This window comes from Bubalus bubalis, chromosome 6 (assembly GCF_019923935.1).
Source record: "Bubalus bubalis isolate 160015118507 breed Murrah chromosome 6, NDDB_SH_1, whole genome shotgun sequence".
In the NCBI taxonomy this organism is placed as follows: Eukaryota; Metazoa; Chordata; class Mammalia; order Artiodactyla; family Bovidae; genus Bubalus; species Bubalus bubalis.
The window spans coordinates 83,623,470-83,640,406 of NC_059162.1; the positions used below are offsets into that span (position 1 = coordinate 83,623,470).

General features: G+C 36.5%; 1 protein-coding gene across 3 annotated transcripts in view; it reads left to right on the top strand.

The window, feature by feature from the left end:
• Positions 1-16,937, top strand: part of TM2D1 (TM2 domain containing 1) — a 49,661-nt gene that overhangs the window by 5,372 nt on the left and 27,352 nt on the right. For all 3 annotated transcript variants that reach the window (XM_025288594.2, XM_025288593.2, XM_006055923.3), the window contains exon 3: positions 7,284-7,392. In XM_025288594.2, coding sequence (XP_025144379.1) covers positions 7,284-7,392 — 109 coding nt within the window. The remainder of the gene's footprint in view (positions 1-7,283; positions 7,393-16,937) is intronic.

Here is a 16,937-nt window from a genome sequence, read left to right on the forward strand (position 1 = left end):
CCCTTCCAAGGAATATTCAGGGTTGATTTCCTTTAGGATTGACTGGTTTGATCTCCTTGCTGTCCAAGTGACTCTTAAGAGTCTTCTCCAGCACCACAATTCAGAAGTATCAATTCTTTGACACTCAGCCTTTTTTATGGTCCAACTCTCACATCATACATGACTACTGGAAAAAAAATAGCTTTGACTATTGAGATCTTTGTCAGCAAAGTGATGTCTCTGCTTTTTAATATACTGTCTAGGTTTGTCATAGCTTTTCTTCCAAGGAGCAAGCATCTTTTAATTTCACTGAAGTCACCATCTGCAGTGATTTTGGAGCCCAGGAATATAAAATCTATGACTTTTTCCCCATCTCTTTGCTATGAAGGGATGGGACTGGATGCCATGAACTTAGTTTTTTGAAGTTGAGTTTTAAGCCAGCTTTCTCACTCTCTTTTTTCACCCTCATCAAGAGGCTCTTTAGTTCTTCCTTGCTTTCTGCCATTAGAGTAGTATCATCTGCACAACTGAGGTTGTTGATATTTCTCCTGGCAACCTTGATTGCAGTTTGTGATTCACCCAGCTGGCATTTCACATGATGTACTCTGCATAGAAGTTAAATAAGCAAAGTGACAATATACAGCCTTGTCGTACTTTCCCAAATTTGAAGCGGTCAGTTGTTCAATGTCCAGTTCTGTTACTTCTTGACTGCTTGCAGGTTTTTCAGGAGACAGGTTAGGTGGTCTCATATTCCCATCTCTTAGAATTTTCCACAGTTTGTTGTGATCCACACTGTCAAAGGCTTTAGCATAGTCAATGAAGCAGAAGTAGGTCTTTTTCTGGAATTTCCTTGCTTTTTCTATGATCCAGCAGATGTTGGCAATTTGATCTCTGGTTCCTCTGCTTTTTCTAAACTCAGCTTGTATACCTGGAAGGTTTTGGTTCATGAACTGTTGAAGCCTAGCTAGAAGGATGTTGACCATTTACAAGCATGTGAAATGAGTGCAGTTGTATGATAGTTTGAACATTCTTTGGGATTGGAATGAAAACTGACCTTTTCCAGTCCTATGGCCACTGTTGAGTTCTCCAAATTTGCTGGCATATTGAGTGCAGCACTTTAACTGCATCATCTTTTAGGATTTGAAATAGCTCAACTGGAATTCCGTCACCTGTACGAGCTTTGTTCGTTGTAATGCTTTCTGAGGCCCACTTGACTTCACGCTCCAAAATGTCTGACTAGGTCAATGACCACACCATTGTGGTTATCCGAGTCATTAAGACTTCTTTGTAAAGTTCTTCTGTGTATTCTTGCCACAATTTCTTAATCATATCTGCTTCTATTATGTCCTTGTCTTATGTGTGCTGTGCCAAGTCACTTCAGTCAGGTCCAACTTTTTGTGATTCTGTGGACCATAGCCCACCAGACTCCTCTGTCCATGAGATTCTCCAGTCAAGAATATTGGAGTGAGTTGCTGTTCTGTCCTCCAGGGAATCTTCCAAACCCAGGAATTGAACCTGCATTGGCAGGTGGGTTCCTTACCACTAGTACCACCTGGGAAACCCAAAACTGTCCATTATTGGGAAAATATTTAATTTATTAAGATGTTATTATATGGCATTCTGCTAAGTGGTAGAGATGATACATTAAAAAAGACAATTTCTGCCCTCAAAGAGTGTGCTGTCTAGTACGTATATATACATATTTGACATATATAGCAAGTGTTTTCAATTTTCCAATCAGTAAAATACAAAGGTATTAAAAAACCATTTCCAGAAATTTTGCTCTGGTCCTTTGACACAGGTCTGTTTTATTAAGGTTTTATTGAAATATATTTATGGAAACATACACTTAAATGTTGTTGTTGTTGTCCAGTTGCTCAGTCGTATCTGACTCTTTGTGACCCCATGGACTGCAGCATGCCAAGTCTCCCTGTCCTTCACCATCTCCTGGAGCATGCTCAAACTCCTGTCCATTGAGTCAGTGATGCCACCCAACCATCTCGTGTCCTCTGTCATCCCTTTCTCCTGTGTTCCATCCTTCCCAGCATCAGGTTCCAAAGAGTCAGTTCTTCTCATCAAGTGGCCAAAGTATTGGAGTTTCAGCTTCACCATCAGTCCTTCCAATGAATATTCAGGATTGATTTCCTTTGGATTGACTTCCTTGCAGTCCTAGGGACTCTCAAGAGTCTTCTCCAGCACATTTCAAAAACATCAGTTCTTTGACATTCAGCCTCCTTCATGGTCCGACTCTCACATCCATATATGATTACTGGAAAAACCCTAGCTTTGACTATACGGACTTTTGTAGGCAAAGTGATGTCTCTGCTTTTTAATACACTGTCTAGGTTTGTCATAGCTTTTCTTCCAAGTAGCAAATGTCTTTTAATTTCATGACTAGAGTAGAATCCCATACCATTTCCTGTCTAGGTCACTCCTTTTTACTGTTATGAAATTTCATTGGTTACTTTATTTTGAGTTTAGCTTTTTTGTGCTTAAAAAAATAGTTCTGTTTTATATAATCAAGAAATACTGTCTATCAACGCTAAGTTGTTGTTCACTCACTCGGTCATGTCCGACTCATTGCGACCCCATGATCTGCAGCATGTCAGACCTCCCTGTCCCTCACCATCTCCCGAAGTTTGCCCAAGTTCATGTCCATTGCATCGTTGATGACTTAAGTTGATGCCATTTAAATCCCAGTCATTGGCCAGAGCCAAACATTTTTCAGGAAAACTGCAAATGGAATAATTTTCAGGATTGTAGCATGTTGCTTAATTTTGTCCATTAGTTAGCATTTAGGGGTAACTGGCTTCCTAAATCTCATCATACAGACTCATTTTTACTTGTTTCTGAAATCAGTGTAAGCATGGCATTATTGTGGTGTAATGAAAAGGGTGTTGATTAAAAGTGATAAATGTTGGTCTAGGACTTAAAGAATATTACCTAGTGTGAGACTTTGGTCAGCTTGTTTAATTTCTTGGAACGTCAGTTTTTCTGTTTGTACAAGGAAAAAAAAATAAAAAGGAGCATATTACTAGTTCTGTCTGCATAACAGGTTTTTTTTTAAATAAGGACCAAATGAAGTCACTATAAAATATGTAAAAATGAATACGTTCTAGGGCTGTAGGCACATTGAATTGATTTTTTACAGTCTTTTATTACTTTTACAGATCACACCATGTTAAATTTATTCCTGTCAGGTTCAGTCTCTTAGTCTTCTCAGTGTTGAAGTTCTCTACGTTTTTAGAGTTTAAGTTGAACATTTTCTCTAGCCAGGCACCATGCTTTACATGCCAAATGCCTTTAATACTTGGCTAGTAGTATTACAAGGGTCTTATTTTTGTTTCACAGATTACAAAACAAGGTTCAGTGAGATTTCATAACTTGACCAGAAGAACATACTAGTTAAGTGACAGAGCTCTGACTTAAACCTAAATTTGCCCCATTCTGAAGTACTGCATTTTGGCATTTTCTGTCAGTTCAAACAAATCTGATCCATCTCAATGTTTCTCTTATTATTTTCTCATGTCATCTCACTTTATAATGAGAGCAGCCCCTCATCTATCCTCACTAAAGTATGTAGTTTTTGTCCCTTGAAATAATTAGCTCATACTTGTGTCAGACTTCTCTAGAAATATTGTAGCAATATGGTTTCCCCTTCACTTTGGTACTTCCACTAATTGTATCTTTCCTGAGGTTCTAAGCCTGAAATATTGGGCATTTTTCTCTCCTTATCTGTCTCATTGACTACAAAGTAGCTCATATTGAATACAGATCATTTCTTATATTAGAAATGATAAAACACATTGAAAACTAAAGTTGTCAAAATTTGAGAGTTTGAACAATTAATAGAATGTAACTGAAAAAATTACGATTTATTTGTTTTTTGTATTTTTATAAAGCATTTTTACAACTCACCTATAAATGTTTGAGAGCTTCCCAGGTGGCTCAGTGGTAAAGAATCCGCCTGCAATGCAGGAGACGCAGGAGATTCGTGAGTTTGATCCCTGAATTAAGATTCCCTGGAGGAGGAAATGGCAACCCACTCCAGTATTCTTGCCTGGGAAATCCCATGGACAGAGCAACCTGTCGGTCTACAGCTCATGAAGTTACAAAGAATCAGACATGACTGACAAGCACGCATGCCCACCTCCATAAATGTTTAATCTTTCAAAATTTTTAAAGGAAGCTGTAATCTCAAAAAACAGTGCATTTCTCTAAAGCAAAGTATATTGGACAAAGCCTCTATGGGAATCATCCCAGGTCCTCGGCAGTGAAAGTCCCAAGGCCTAATCACTGGACCAGCAGGGAAAGCCCCACATCGTCTGATCTCTGGTTTTGTGCTCACACTGCATCCTGCCTGCATGTCTTCACATCGTCTTCTCCCTGTGTATGTTCATCTTCCCATTTTTGAAGGATACCCATCTTACTGCATTAGGGCCCACCACCCTAATGACCTCATCTTAACTTGGATGCAAAGTTGGATTGCAAACTTAAATTTGCAAAGATGCTATTGCCAAATAAGGTCACATTGTGAAGTGCTGAGGGTTAGGACCTCAATATATCTTTTTGGGAGAGTGCAATTCAGCCCACAGTATGTCTTTAATCAATTTCCAGATCCTCAGTTTTTTTTTTTTTTTAATTTTTTAGTTGAAGGATAATTGCTTTACAGAATTTTGTGGTTTTCTGTCATACATCAGCGAGAATCAGTTTTTATTATATGTGTATTTTTTCCTACAATTAATGTAAAGTTTCTGCATTTAAAAGAAGAGCCCTTTCATATTCTTGGTTGGATCATGATATCAAATTGCTGTGTTTAGATTCCACTGTAAAGAATGCTATAATATTTCAATATTAAGGGCAGTATTTACAGTATGCTGGAAATAAATTTTTTCCCAGCCATTTAAATCCATGGTGAAAAATTTTAGATGTCAGCTTAAAAATGTGTGAGGGAATATATAGTTTTAAAAAATTTTAGGGAGTATGTGAGCAAAATTTTTTGAACACAGCTGATCTAGAACATTGTTTTTCACCCTTAGTGATGTTTGGGGCTAGATAATTATTGTGAGGAGGCTATCTTGTGCATTGTAGAAGGTTTAGAAGCATCCTGGCCTCCATCCACTAGATGCCAGTAGCATTTCCCAGTAGTGACAACCAAAAATGTTTCCAGACATTGCCAAATATCCCCCGGAGAGCAAAATTACTTTCTGTCATTCCTCCGTCATTTAAATAGAGCATACTCATCTTTCAGTTGGTAACATAGAAAATGTATTAGCATTTAAGATGTTTGTTGACCTCAGTTTTGAGTTGTCTGCTATATGTGTGTGCTCGTGCTCAGTTGCTCACTTGTGTCTGACTCTTTGTGACCCCATGGACTGGGGCCTGCCAGGCTTCTCTGTCCATGGAATTTCCCAGGCAAGAATACTGGAGTGGGTTGCCATGCCCTCCTCCAGAGGATCTTCCCAACCCAGGGATCGAACCGACATCTCTCATGTCTCCTGCATTGGCAGGTGGATTCTTTACCACTGTGTCACCTGGGAAGCTGTCTGCCATATATCTCCAGTCAAAAGCATGACCTAAGATGGCAGACCAAGAGATACAACCTAAGGGACATGATAATAATTGATTCACAAAACTCAAGTAAGCTTTATCCCTGTATCAAGGCAGGTGGCCAAACAACTACATATAAATCATCTGTTGACTTTTGTTGCCCCATCCCTGTCGATCCTAACATTATAAGCCCTTGCTTATGTCTGGAGTCAGTGTGAGAAAAGGCTATGTGCAAAACGTTTATTGCTTTGTAAAGATTCTTATTATTAAGGACCATCTCTTTAACATTCCTTTACTCTTGTGTCATGTACCAAACCAAGTTCCCACAGTGGTTTAGAAGTGAATTGGTATGCTTTCAGTTATATCACAGTAGCTCTGTGGCTCTTTTTGCCTTACTACCAGGAGCCTCTAAGCTAAATTTGTGGTCAATTACACTGTCTTCCCTTAGTTGTTTCCTAGGATAATTATTTCTTCACTCTCTCTCTTCCTTTCATTTTATTACCTTCTTTCTTGTCTAAATGGTCAGTGTTACTGAATCTGTGCTTTTTAGCATGAGCATCTTCTTGTGTTGGGAATGTAAGTACATTAAATAAATAAGTAAAGTTCATGGGATGGTATAGTTTGAACTATCAGTAACACAACCAAAGAGTGCAAAGTCATTACAGGATATTTTTCCTAGCATCCTTCTCTCAATGTACTACTCTGGCCTAAAAAAGGACAGTGATTTGTTGGAAATCTTAAGGTAATTATAAAGTAGATGTAAAATAAATGCCATTTATTTTTCTTTCATAATAAAACACTGTGGGTTTTTTTTTAAGTCTATTATACCAAGTTCTATTTTCATTTTCTCAAAAAATTGTAATCATTGATGTTAAGCATAGAGATAAGCATTTCCTGAAACTAGCCTAAAGGAATTAGTACCTTTTAGTCAGAAACGGTGAAGGAGTAAAAAGTACTAACATTTATTGATTGCCTACTAAGTGCTCTGCTTTATGCTAGATAATTTATATCACATTTTATCCCCACAATAATCTTCTTATGATCTTAGTGCTACTTTTATCTACATGGAATCTAAGTTTCTGAAAGAGGCAATGTATAGTTAGGTGATTCTCATTCCAAAGTTCTTACTTTATATGATGACACCATAAAAGCTTCAGGACAGTACTTGCTTAGCACATAGTAAGCTCTATAAGTGTTATTTCCTCTTATTAAGTCATCTGGGTTATGAATAAAGAACAAATTACTAAATGCTGAGATAACATACTACATCAAATCCTAGAGGGAATGGAGAAGCAAACCCATTTAGAATAAATAAAAAGTTATTTAGAATAAAGAAGAATCTTAGTTTATTGTAGGTATCATCTATAAGAATTTTATAAACTGAAAATACAAAATTAGATTATGTTTTATGTAATGAATTGCCTGATTGGTTACCAACAAAAAATTCAAGAAGTATTCTTCACCGTAGAGATGAAGTAAAGAACAGTAATATTATGCAGTTCTTCCTTGGTCATCTTTGTCAGGGGCAGGAGATTGAACATTATCTTTATCTTATCTTGTACATGAATATATATAATATAGCTTTTCCTATCGAAATTAAAATCTCATATGGGGAAGCAGCAGCAGCATGGGGAGGTAGTTGGTTTGAACATTAGATTTTCTTGTGTGCATTGCTAGCCTTAGGAAAAAAGCATAATTACATAATTTTCCACAGGAAAAAGAAATAATGGATTCTTGCTTTTTTCTGCCTTTAGTTCAGTGTTTTCCAGCACCTAACATAACTTGTAAGGATTTTGGTGGCAACGAAACACATTTTACTGGAAACGAAGTTGGTTTTCTCAAGCCTATATCTTGCCGAAATGTGTAAGTATATTACTGAAGCTAAATTTTCAGATCTACTTGCCTGAGTTAAATCTCAGCTGGGTGGAATGAAGAGTAAAGAGTTAATTTATAAGGAGAATCCTGCACTAATATAACTTTTATCTTTTTGCTTTTGTCAGAAAACCTCTATTTTAAGTGTGTGTATTGTTTTAAAAATGAAGTTTACCAACCAAGTAAAGTTTAGTAGTTCACTGTATGGGATAAATAGACTGAGTGGCTTCAGGCCATGTCAGTTCAGTCAGTTTATGCTACAAAATGGGTTATGAAAAAATTCTGTTTTCAAAATTTGGGGACTTTCTGGAGTGCAAATAAGGACTACATACCTACATTATTAAAATAATGCTAATTAGTAATCATTTGCATTTTGAAACTTGGTTTCATTCTTTGTAATTGGTTTGGATGATGAATGATAATGTTAAACAATTCAGAAGTTAGTTTTTTTATATTAAGACAAATGACTTTATTTTGTTGGGAATATTCTTAGTTTAAAGAACTTTTAAGTTGGCTGTTTATTTTTGCTGCAGTAAAGCTGACAGTTTATTCTTATATTTCTACTTTGTACTGAAAGCATGAGTTAGTTTTACCCATTTTTATTAATTCCTGGCATTGTATTTTTACCTTTTACTGTATGTTGTTACATTTTATATAATGGTACCTATTTTGCAGTTGTATAAAGAAAGGCCACTATTCGTTTCTGCAAGTTCCATTAGAATTCTTAGAAATTACTACTAGAGTCTTTTTTTCTCTTCTTTTGACCCTACTTTACAAAGTTAATGAGGAGCTTTAGATTCTATCTTGCTGTGTAATCCAATCACTTAAGCTTCTTGGGTTCTAAGATTTCTCATTAGTAAAATAATAATTGTTAAGAGGAATTATTTTCAAAGTACTTAGATATGGTTTAGTCAGTTTTTAAATTTATAGATTGATATTTCCAAATGACAAATACTTTGTTAAGTGTTGGTGGTCCAAGAAAACATTTGTTGAGAACCATTCAAGTTGGACACTGCAGATTCATTTTACCTGTAATGTTCACATCACAATGAACTGCCACTTAATTTCCAAGTTAATTCTGATTTTTCTTTTAATGTCTCTTAGTAGATTAGACTGAAATGCAACTGAGCTATACTAATCATGCTCACAAGACATTCATGTCATTTGTGATAAGAAATATAATTATCAAGGAAACTAGATACTCCAAGCCTACTGGCCAACTTATTTCTCTCCTATAGTAAAGTCCAAAATTCCAAAATAGGATTTGCTTGATGAGCATTGAATCAGAACAAAAGGAGTTAGGTTGATGGATAATTTTAATGATAAATCACAAAAGTAAGATAACCTAGTGCACTACTTTCCTCTATCAGAATATCCAGTATGTGCCTTTCAAACAACCACCTGCTGGTCAGCTACTGAATAAGACTCACTGACAAGTTGTTAATTCATTGAGTGTTCCCTTTTCCAGTTTACATATTTTCCTTCTCCTGTTGGCATATCCTTTCATAATATTGATACTTGATTAAAACTCCATCTTACTATCGCAGATGTGGTCATTCTGTAATGTATTCTTTAGCAACTGAAGTCTATTAAACATGTCTAATCAAGTTACCAAGCACACCTGTTTATCCTGCCCATCTATGCTAGTTGGAGCAACCTACCTGATGTAACAGATGCCTTTAGAATTTTAGTGGCTTAACCCAGTGAATTTTATTTCTCACTCATATCATAATCCAATTTGTGTTGATCTGGAGGTCTGCATGGGGTGAAGGAAGTGATAGTTGCTCCATGCACACATGCAGGGGTCTTGTACCTTTCATCTTGTGGCTTTACTTCCTCTAGTCCTTGGAGTCTTTTCCATTCAGCCAACAGATGGAGAGAGGAGATGGAACACCTATAGACATGTTTTATGGACCAGACATGGCATACATGATGGCTTACATCACTGCTGTCCTCATTCCATTGGCCAGAACTAAGTGATGGCTGCATTTAACTGCAAAGTGAGCTAGAATATATTAAAACACAGGCATACCTCAGAGACATCATGAGTTTGCTTGCAGATCAGTGCAATAAAGCAAGTTACATGAATCTTCTGGTTTCCCTGTGTATATAAAAGTTATGTTTATACTACGTGTAGTCTATTGTGTGCAATAACATTGTGTCCAAAAAACCATACCTTAATTTAAAAATAATGCTGTTGGAAAAATGGCACTGACAGACTTGCCTGGTGAAGGGTTGATACAGACCTTCAATTTGTAAAAAACCTCAGTTTCTCTGTAAAGCGCAATAACACAAAGCACATCAAAACAAGGTATGCGTGTAGTTTAGCCGTATGCCTGTGAGAAAAAGGAACATGATTTGATAAACAGTTAGATAAATCTTTGCTGCACCACCAGTTTTTAGAGTATTCTTTAGGGTGATTTATTTATATAGATCACTGCTTTTCTAATTTCATTCCCCTTACTAGCCAAGCTTTTTGAGAGGCTTGTTTCTGTAATATTTATCATTTATGAACTTTTAGTCTAATGCAGTATGGCTTTTGGCCATACTAAAATTTGCCAGTGATCTTTGTTGCTCTATCAAATGGATATTTATAGTCCACAATCCTTCTACAGCATTTGGTATTCCTTTTTCTTAGAATACTTTCTTTCCTTGGCTTACAGTATAAAACACACTTCAATTTCCTTTGATTCCTATTATTTTCCTTCTTTCTTATATATTGATATTTGCAAGATTATGTCCTTGGTCCTCTTCTCTTCTTCATTCATCCACCCCTTTGGTTTCTCATACCATCTTTATATAAAGATCCCAAACTGAATCTATTGTCTCTTCCTTCAATCATTTCCTCCTTTGTATTAGTGAATGCAGCTGTTCTATCCAGTTCCTTAAGCAGAAACTTTGGAGTCATTCTCCAAAGAATGACTCATTCCCCACATTTAGTCTGGCTGCTTTTGCCTTTAATATTTCCCAGTTTTGTTTCCTTTTCTCTTCTACTGCTAGTAGCCAGTAGATTATCACTTGAGTTTCTACCAAGTCTCCCAGTTTATTTCTCTACCGCTATTCTGGTGATCCATTTCAATGTAGAGGGGGCACTGCTGCCCTCAGGGCAAAATCTGACATCCTTGTAATATTAGCTGCATAGACAGGATCTCTGGGCTCTTTACTATCTCCCCCAACTCCCTGAAAATGTCTTAATTTTGAGTGCAATGCAAAAAATAGGATTATAAGCAGGAGACATGATCAGATTTGACTTTAAAATGATGATTCCAGCTACCTCTTTATTTCTTTACTCTTATTTGTAGCAACTCCTTGAAAGGATTATCTAATGCTTTTCTTTAGTTTTTTTCCAACTTTTTTTTAATTGAGTTAACATTGGTTTGTAACATGTTTCATGTATACATTATAATTCAACTTCTATATATACTGCAGACTGTTTGCCACCAAGTCTAGTTTCCATCCATCATTGTGCAGTTGATCACCTTTACCCGTTTCATCCACCTCCCACCTACCTTAACCTCTGGGGACTACCAGTATCTTCTGTTTCAGTGTGGTTTTTTTCATGTTATTTTTTTGTTGTTCATTTACTTATTTTTCGTATGTGCCACATATGAGCAAAATGGGCTTCCCTAATGGCTTAGCGGGTAAAGAATCCCCCCTGCAGTGCAGGAGACAGAAGACAACAGGTTCAATCCCTGAGTCAGGAAGATGCCCTGAAGGAGGAAATGGCACCCCACTCCAATATTCTTGCCTGGAAAATCCCATGGCCAGAGGAGTCTGATGGGCTACAGTCCATGGGGTCACAAAGAGTCGGACATAACTGAGCATGAGCATGGACTATGTCCCATTGTCTCTGCAAGGCTCAGGCCCAGCCATGAGCGAAATCATATGATATTTGTCTTTTTCTATCTCACTTCTTTCACTCAACACAATGCCCTCAAGATCTGTCCATGTTGTCACAAATGGCAAGATTTTTTTTTTTTTAGTGAATGAGTAGTAGTCTTGTATGTTTAGATATGTGTATATATCTTTTTTATCCATTCACTCACCAGTGGGCCTTAGGTTGTTTCCACATCTTGGCTATTGTTAATAATGCTGCAGTGAACATTGGAATGCGTATATATTTTTGAATTAGTATTTTCTTATTCTTTGGATAAATACCCAGACGTGGAATAGCTAGATCATATGGTAATTTTATTCTTAATTTTTTGAGGAATCTCCATACTGTTTTTCATAGTGGCTGCTCCAAATTACATTTACCAGCAAAGCATGAGTGTTCCCTTTTTCTCCACATCCTTTCCAACATCTCGTTTTTTCTTGTTTTTATGATAATAGCCATTTTAATGTGTGAGATGATACCTCATTGTGGTTTTAGTTTGCATCTCTCTGATGATTGGTGATATTGAACATCTTCTTTTCAAGTGCCTATTAGCCATGTCTTAAATGGAAAATTGTTCAGATCCCATGCCCATTTTTAAGTTAGGTTGTTTGTTTTGTTGTAATTGAGTTGTATGATAAGAATTGCACTGAATCTGTAGATTCTATTAGGTAATTTGTATTTTAGCAATGTTAATTCTTCCATTTCATGAGCATGGGATATTTTTACATTTCTTTGTGTTTTCTTCAATTAATTTCAATAATGTCCTATAGTTTTCAGTGTACAGGTCTTTCATTTCCTTGGTTAAATTTATTCCTAGGTATTCTATTCTTTTTGTTGCAATTGTAAATGGGATTTTTTAAACTTCTTTTTCTTCTAGTTAATATATAAGGGAGCAGATTTTTGTATATTGATTTTCTACCTTGCTGTTTTACTGTATTTATTATTTCTAATAATTTTTTTGGTAGAATGTTTAGGATTTTCTGTATATAAAATTGTATCATTCACAAACAGTGACAGTTTTACTTCTTCCTTGCCAATATGGTTGTCTTTTATTGTTTTTTCTTGCCTAATTGCTCTGGCTATGAATTCCAGTATTACATTGAATAAGAGTGATAAGAGTGGGTATCCTTATCTTGTTCCTGATCTTAGAGGGTAAAGCTTTCAATTTGTTACTGCTGAATATAATAGCTATGGGTTTGTTATATATGGCCTTTACTATGTAGAAGTACATTCCTTCTATATTCATTTTATTGAAAGATTTTTTTTTATCATAAATGAATGTTGAATCTTGTCAGATGCTTTTTCTGCATAAATTGAGATGATCATATGATTTTTATTCATTTTGTTAATATGGTGTATCACATTGATTTGCAAATGAACCATCCTTGCTTTCCTGTAATAATCCCATTTGATCATGGTATATAATCTTTGTAATGTATTGTTGAATTTGGTTTACTAATATTTTGTTGAGGATGTTTGCATCTGTGTTCATCAGAGATATTGTTTTGTAATTTTCTTCTCTTTTGATGTCCTCGTCTTGTTTTGGTATCATAGTAATGTTGGTTTTCTAAAATGAGTTAGGAAGTGTCCACTCCTCTTCAGTTTTTTGGAAGAGGTTGAGAAAGATAGGTATTAAGTCTTTGAATGTTTGGTAGAGTTCACCAGTGAAACCATCTGCTCCTGGACTTTTGTTTTGGTGGGGGAGAGGGGGCTTTGATTGTCATTTTAATCTCTTAGTTGGTAATTGAGCTATTCAAATTTTCTATTTCTTATGGATTCAGTCTTGGAAAGCTGTATGATTCTAAAATTTATCTAAGTTGTCCAATTTATTGGCACACAGTTATTCATAGTAGTCACTTATAAGCCTTTATATTGGGTTGACCAAAAAGTTCTTTCTGGATAAGATGACATGGAAAAACCCAAATGATCTTTTTGGCCAACCCACTATTTCTTAGATATCCATTGTAACTTCTCCTCTTTTATTTCTGATTTTACTTATCTGAGTTCTCCCTTTTTTTAAGTGAGTCAGGTTGAAGGTTTGTCAACTTTATCTTTTCAAAGAACCAGCTCTTAGTTTCATTAATCTTTTCTATTTTCTTTTTGGTCTCTGTTTATTTATTTCCAATTTCATTTTTATTATTTCCTTCCTTCTACTGATTTTGGGCTTCATTTTTTTCCCCTTCTTTTTTCTAGTTTCTTTAAATGTATGGTTAGATTATTTGTGATTTTTCTTGTTTCTTGAAGTAGACCTGTATTTCTATAAACCATTCTCTTAGTACTGATATTACATGTGTGTCAGAGATTTTGGTATGTTGTATTTTCATTTCTCTTCAGATATTTTTAAAATTCCCCTTTAATTTTTTCACTGATAAAATAGTTGTTCAATAGTTTGTTGTTTAATCTCCACATATTTATGATTTTTTCAGCTTTCTTAAAATTGATTTTTAGTTTCATACCATTGTGGTCAGAAAAGATATTTGATATAATTTCAGTCTTCTTAAATTTATTAAAGCTTGTTCTGTGCCCCAGCAGATGGTTTATCCTTGAGAACATTCTGTGTGCCCTTAAGAAATATGTTTATTCTGCAGATTTTGGATAGAATTAGTCTCTTTGGTCTAGTGTTTCATTTAAGGTTGAGTTTTCCTTGTTCTCTTTCTGTCTGTGTGATCTGTCCATTTATTGTGGGTTGTTAACATCTTCTCTCACTGTGATGCTGTCAGTTTCTCCCTTTAAGTCAGTTATATGCTTTATATATTTTGTGCTCTGTTGTTAGGTGCATGTATATTAATGAATGTTTTCTAAATGAATTATACCCTTTATCATTAGTATATAATGCCCATCTTTGTCTCTTGTTAACTTTTTTGGTCTGAAGTCTGTTTTGTCTAATATGAGTATGGTTACGCCTGCTTTCTTTTGGCCGCCATTTGCTTAGAGTATCATTTTGCAGTCCTTTACTTAGAACTGAGATGAGTCTCCTAGAATCAGCATGTAGTTGGGTCTTATGTTTTAATCCATCCAGGCATTCTCTGTCTTCTGCTTGGTGAATTCAATCTATTTACATTCAGAGAGTGTGTGTGTGTGTGTTTGCCATGCTGTGTGGCATGCAGGATCTTAGTTTCCCAACCCGGCATCAAACCCATGCCCCCTGCAATGGAAGAACAGTCTTAACCACTGGACCACCAGGGAAGTTCCCATTTAGTGTGATTATTGATGTATGAGGACTTGGTATTGCCATTTATCTTTTGTTTTTTGGTTGTTCTGTAGTTCCATTGTTTCTTTTTCTTTGCATTCCTGTGCAAGGGAATGGTAGTCTTCTATGATGTTTTTCTCAGTTTTCTCTCTTTTTATGTTTTGGGTCTCTGCTCTAGATTTTTGTTTTGTGGTTGTCAATGAGGTTTGTATAAACGTCTCAAAGATAGTCCTTTTTCTGTTGGTAGTATCTTTTTAAAAATTTTTATCTATTTATTTTCGGCTGTACTGGATCTTCGTTTCAGCTGTACTGGATCACTTCGTTGTGGTGAGTGGGGGCTACTCTCTAGCTGTGGTGTATGGGCTTCTCATTGCGATGGCTTCTCTTGTCATGGAGCACAGGCTCTAGGGCTGCACGGGCTTCGGTAGTTGCAGCACATGAGCTCAGTATGTAGCTTCTGGACTCTAGGGCACAGTCTCAGTAGTTGTGGCACACGGGTTTAGTTGCTTCACGGCATGTGGGATCTTCACAGCCCAGGGATCGAACCCATGTCTCCTGCCTAGGCAGGCAGATTCTTTATCACTGAGCCACCAGGGAAGTCCTGTTGGTAGTATCCTATCCTCCTATTCCTAGAGAGGTTGCATCTTTTTTCCTTTTTCCCTTTTATATTTTTGTTGTCACAAATATGTCTCAGCACAGAATACTATGAATTCATTAACAAATTGATGTAGCTATATTTTTTTTCACCCTTTAATCTTTGCTATAATTGTTTAACAACCTGTTTTTAATGATTTGTGTTTTGTTTTAATTTGGCTATGCCAAGTCTTTGTTTCAGCATGCGGGATCTTTGTTGCCACATACTGGATATTTAGATGTGGCATGTGGGGTCTAGTTTCCTGACCAGGGATTGAACTGGGGCCCCCTGCATTCAGAGTGCAGAGTCTTAACCACTGGACCACCAATAAATTCCCAGCAACCTATTCTGATGTATAGTTACCGTTTTCTGATTCTGCTTATTAGCTTAAAATTTTTTGGACTTTTGCTTTTTCATTTCAAGTAGAAGAATTTTTTTAAGCATTTCTTGTAAAGAAAGTCTAGAGATGATATACTCCCTCAACTTCTGTTTGTCTGGGAATGCCTTTATTTCTCCATGTATCTGAATGAAACTTATGCTATATAGAGTATTATTGGCTGATAGTTTTTATCTTACAATATTTTGAGTTTGTCATTTTACTCTCTCCTGGCCAATAGAGTTTCTGCTGAGAAATCTGCTGATCACCTAGGAGGGTACCTTAGTAGGTTGCTGTCTTTTTTCCCCCTGGCTGCCTTTAAAGTTGTTTCTTTGTCATTGACTTTTGACAGTTTTAATGTGTCTTGGGGAAGGTCTTTTTAGGTGTTCTATTTGCTACATGGGCTGTATATCTAACTCCTTTCCCAGATTTGAGACAGTCTCAGCCACTCCAGTACTCTTGCCTGGAAAATCCCACGGACGGAGGTGCCTGGTGGGCTGCAGTCCATGGGGTCGCTAAGAGTCGGACACGACTGAGCGACTTCCCTTTCACTTTTCACTTTCATGCATTGGAGAAGGAAATGGCAACCCACTCCATTGTTCTTGCCTGGAGAATCCCAGGGATGGAGGAGCCTGGTGGGCTGCCATCTATGGGGTCACACAGAGTCGGACGGAACTAAAGTGACTTAGCAGCAGCAGCAGCAGCTCTTACTTAGAAGCGGGCAACAGAAGATGAGATGGTTGGATGACATCACCAACTCGATGGACATGAGTCTGAGCAAGCTCTGGGAGTTGGTGATAGACAGGGAAGCCTGGCATGCTGCAGTCCATGGGGTCACAGAGTCAGACATGACTGAGTGACTGAACTGAACAGCTATTACTTCCTTAAATAAGCTGTTTCCTTCTCCTTCTCTTTTCCTTCTGGTATACCCATTGTCCTTATTTTGCCTTTCTAATGGAGTTGGATAGTTCTTGTAGTTTCTTCATTAAAAAAAAAAAAAAGACTTAGTTCTTGCTCCTCTTTCATCTGAATCATTTCTCAGTTTCTGTCTTTAAGCTCACTAATTCTCTCTTCCATATGGTCTACTCTATTTCCATTGTTTTTTAATGCCATTCTTCATATCATTTATTGAGTTCTTCAGCTTCATAACTTCTGTTTGGTTCAGAGTTTCAGTCTCTTGGATAAAATATTCCTTCTTTTCATTAATTTTTTCCTTAGTTCATTGAACTGTTTTTCTGTTTTCTTGTAGCATGTTGAGTTTCTTCCTGATAGCTATTTTGAATTCTCTATGAGACCACATAGAGATTTTAAGTGATTTTAAGTTTGGTTTCTGGAGAATTGTCATTTTCGTTTTCTGATGCTGTTACTGTGGCTTTCCATGGTGCTTGATGAATTAGTTGTTCCTTTGCTGGCATGCTTGAGGTAGTGAATACCTTTCTCATTTAGGTAAAACTTTATT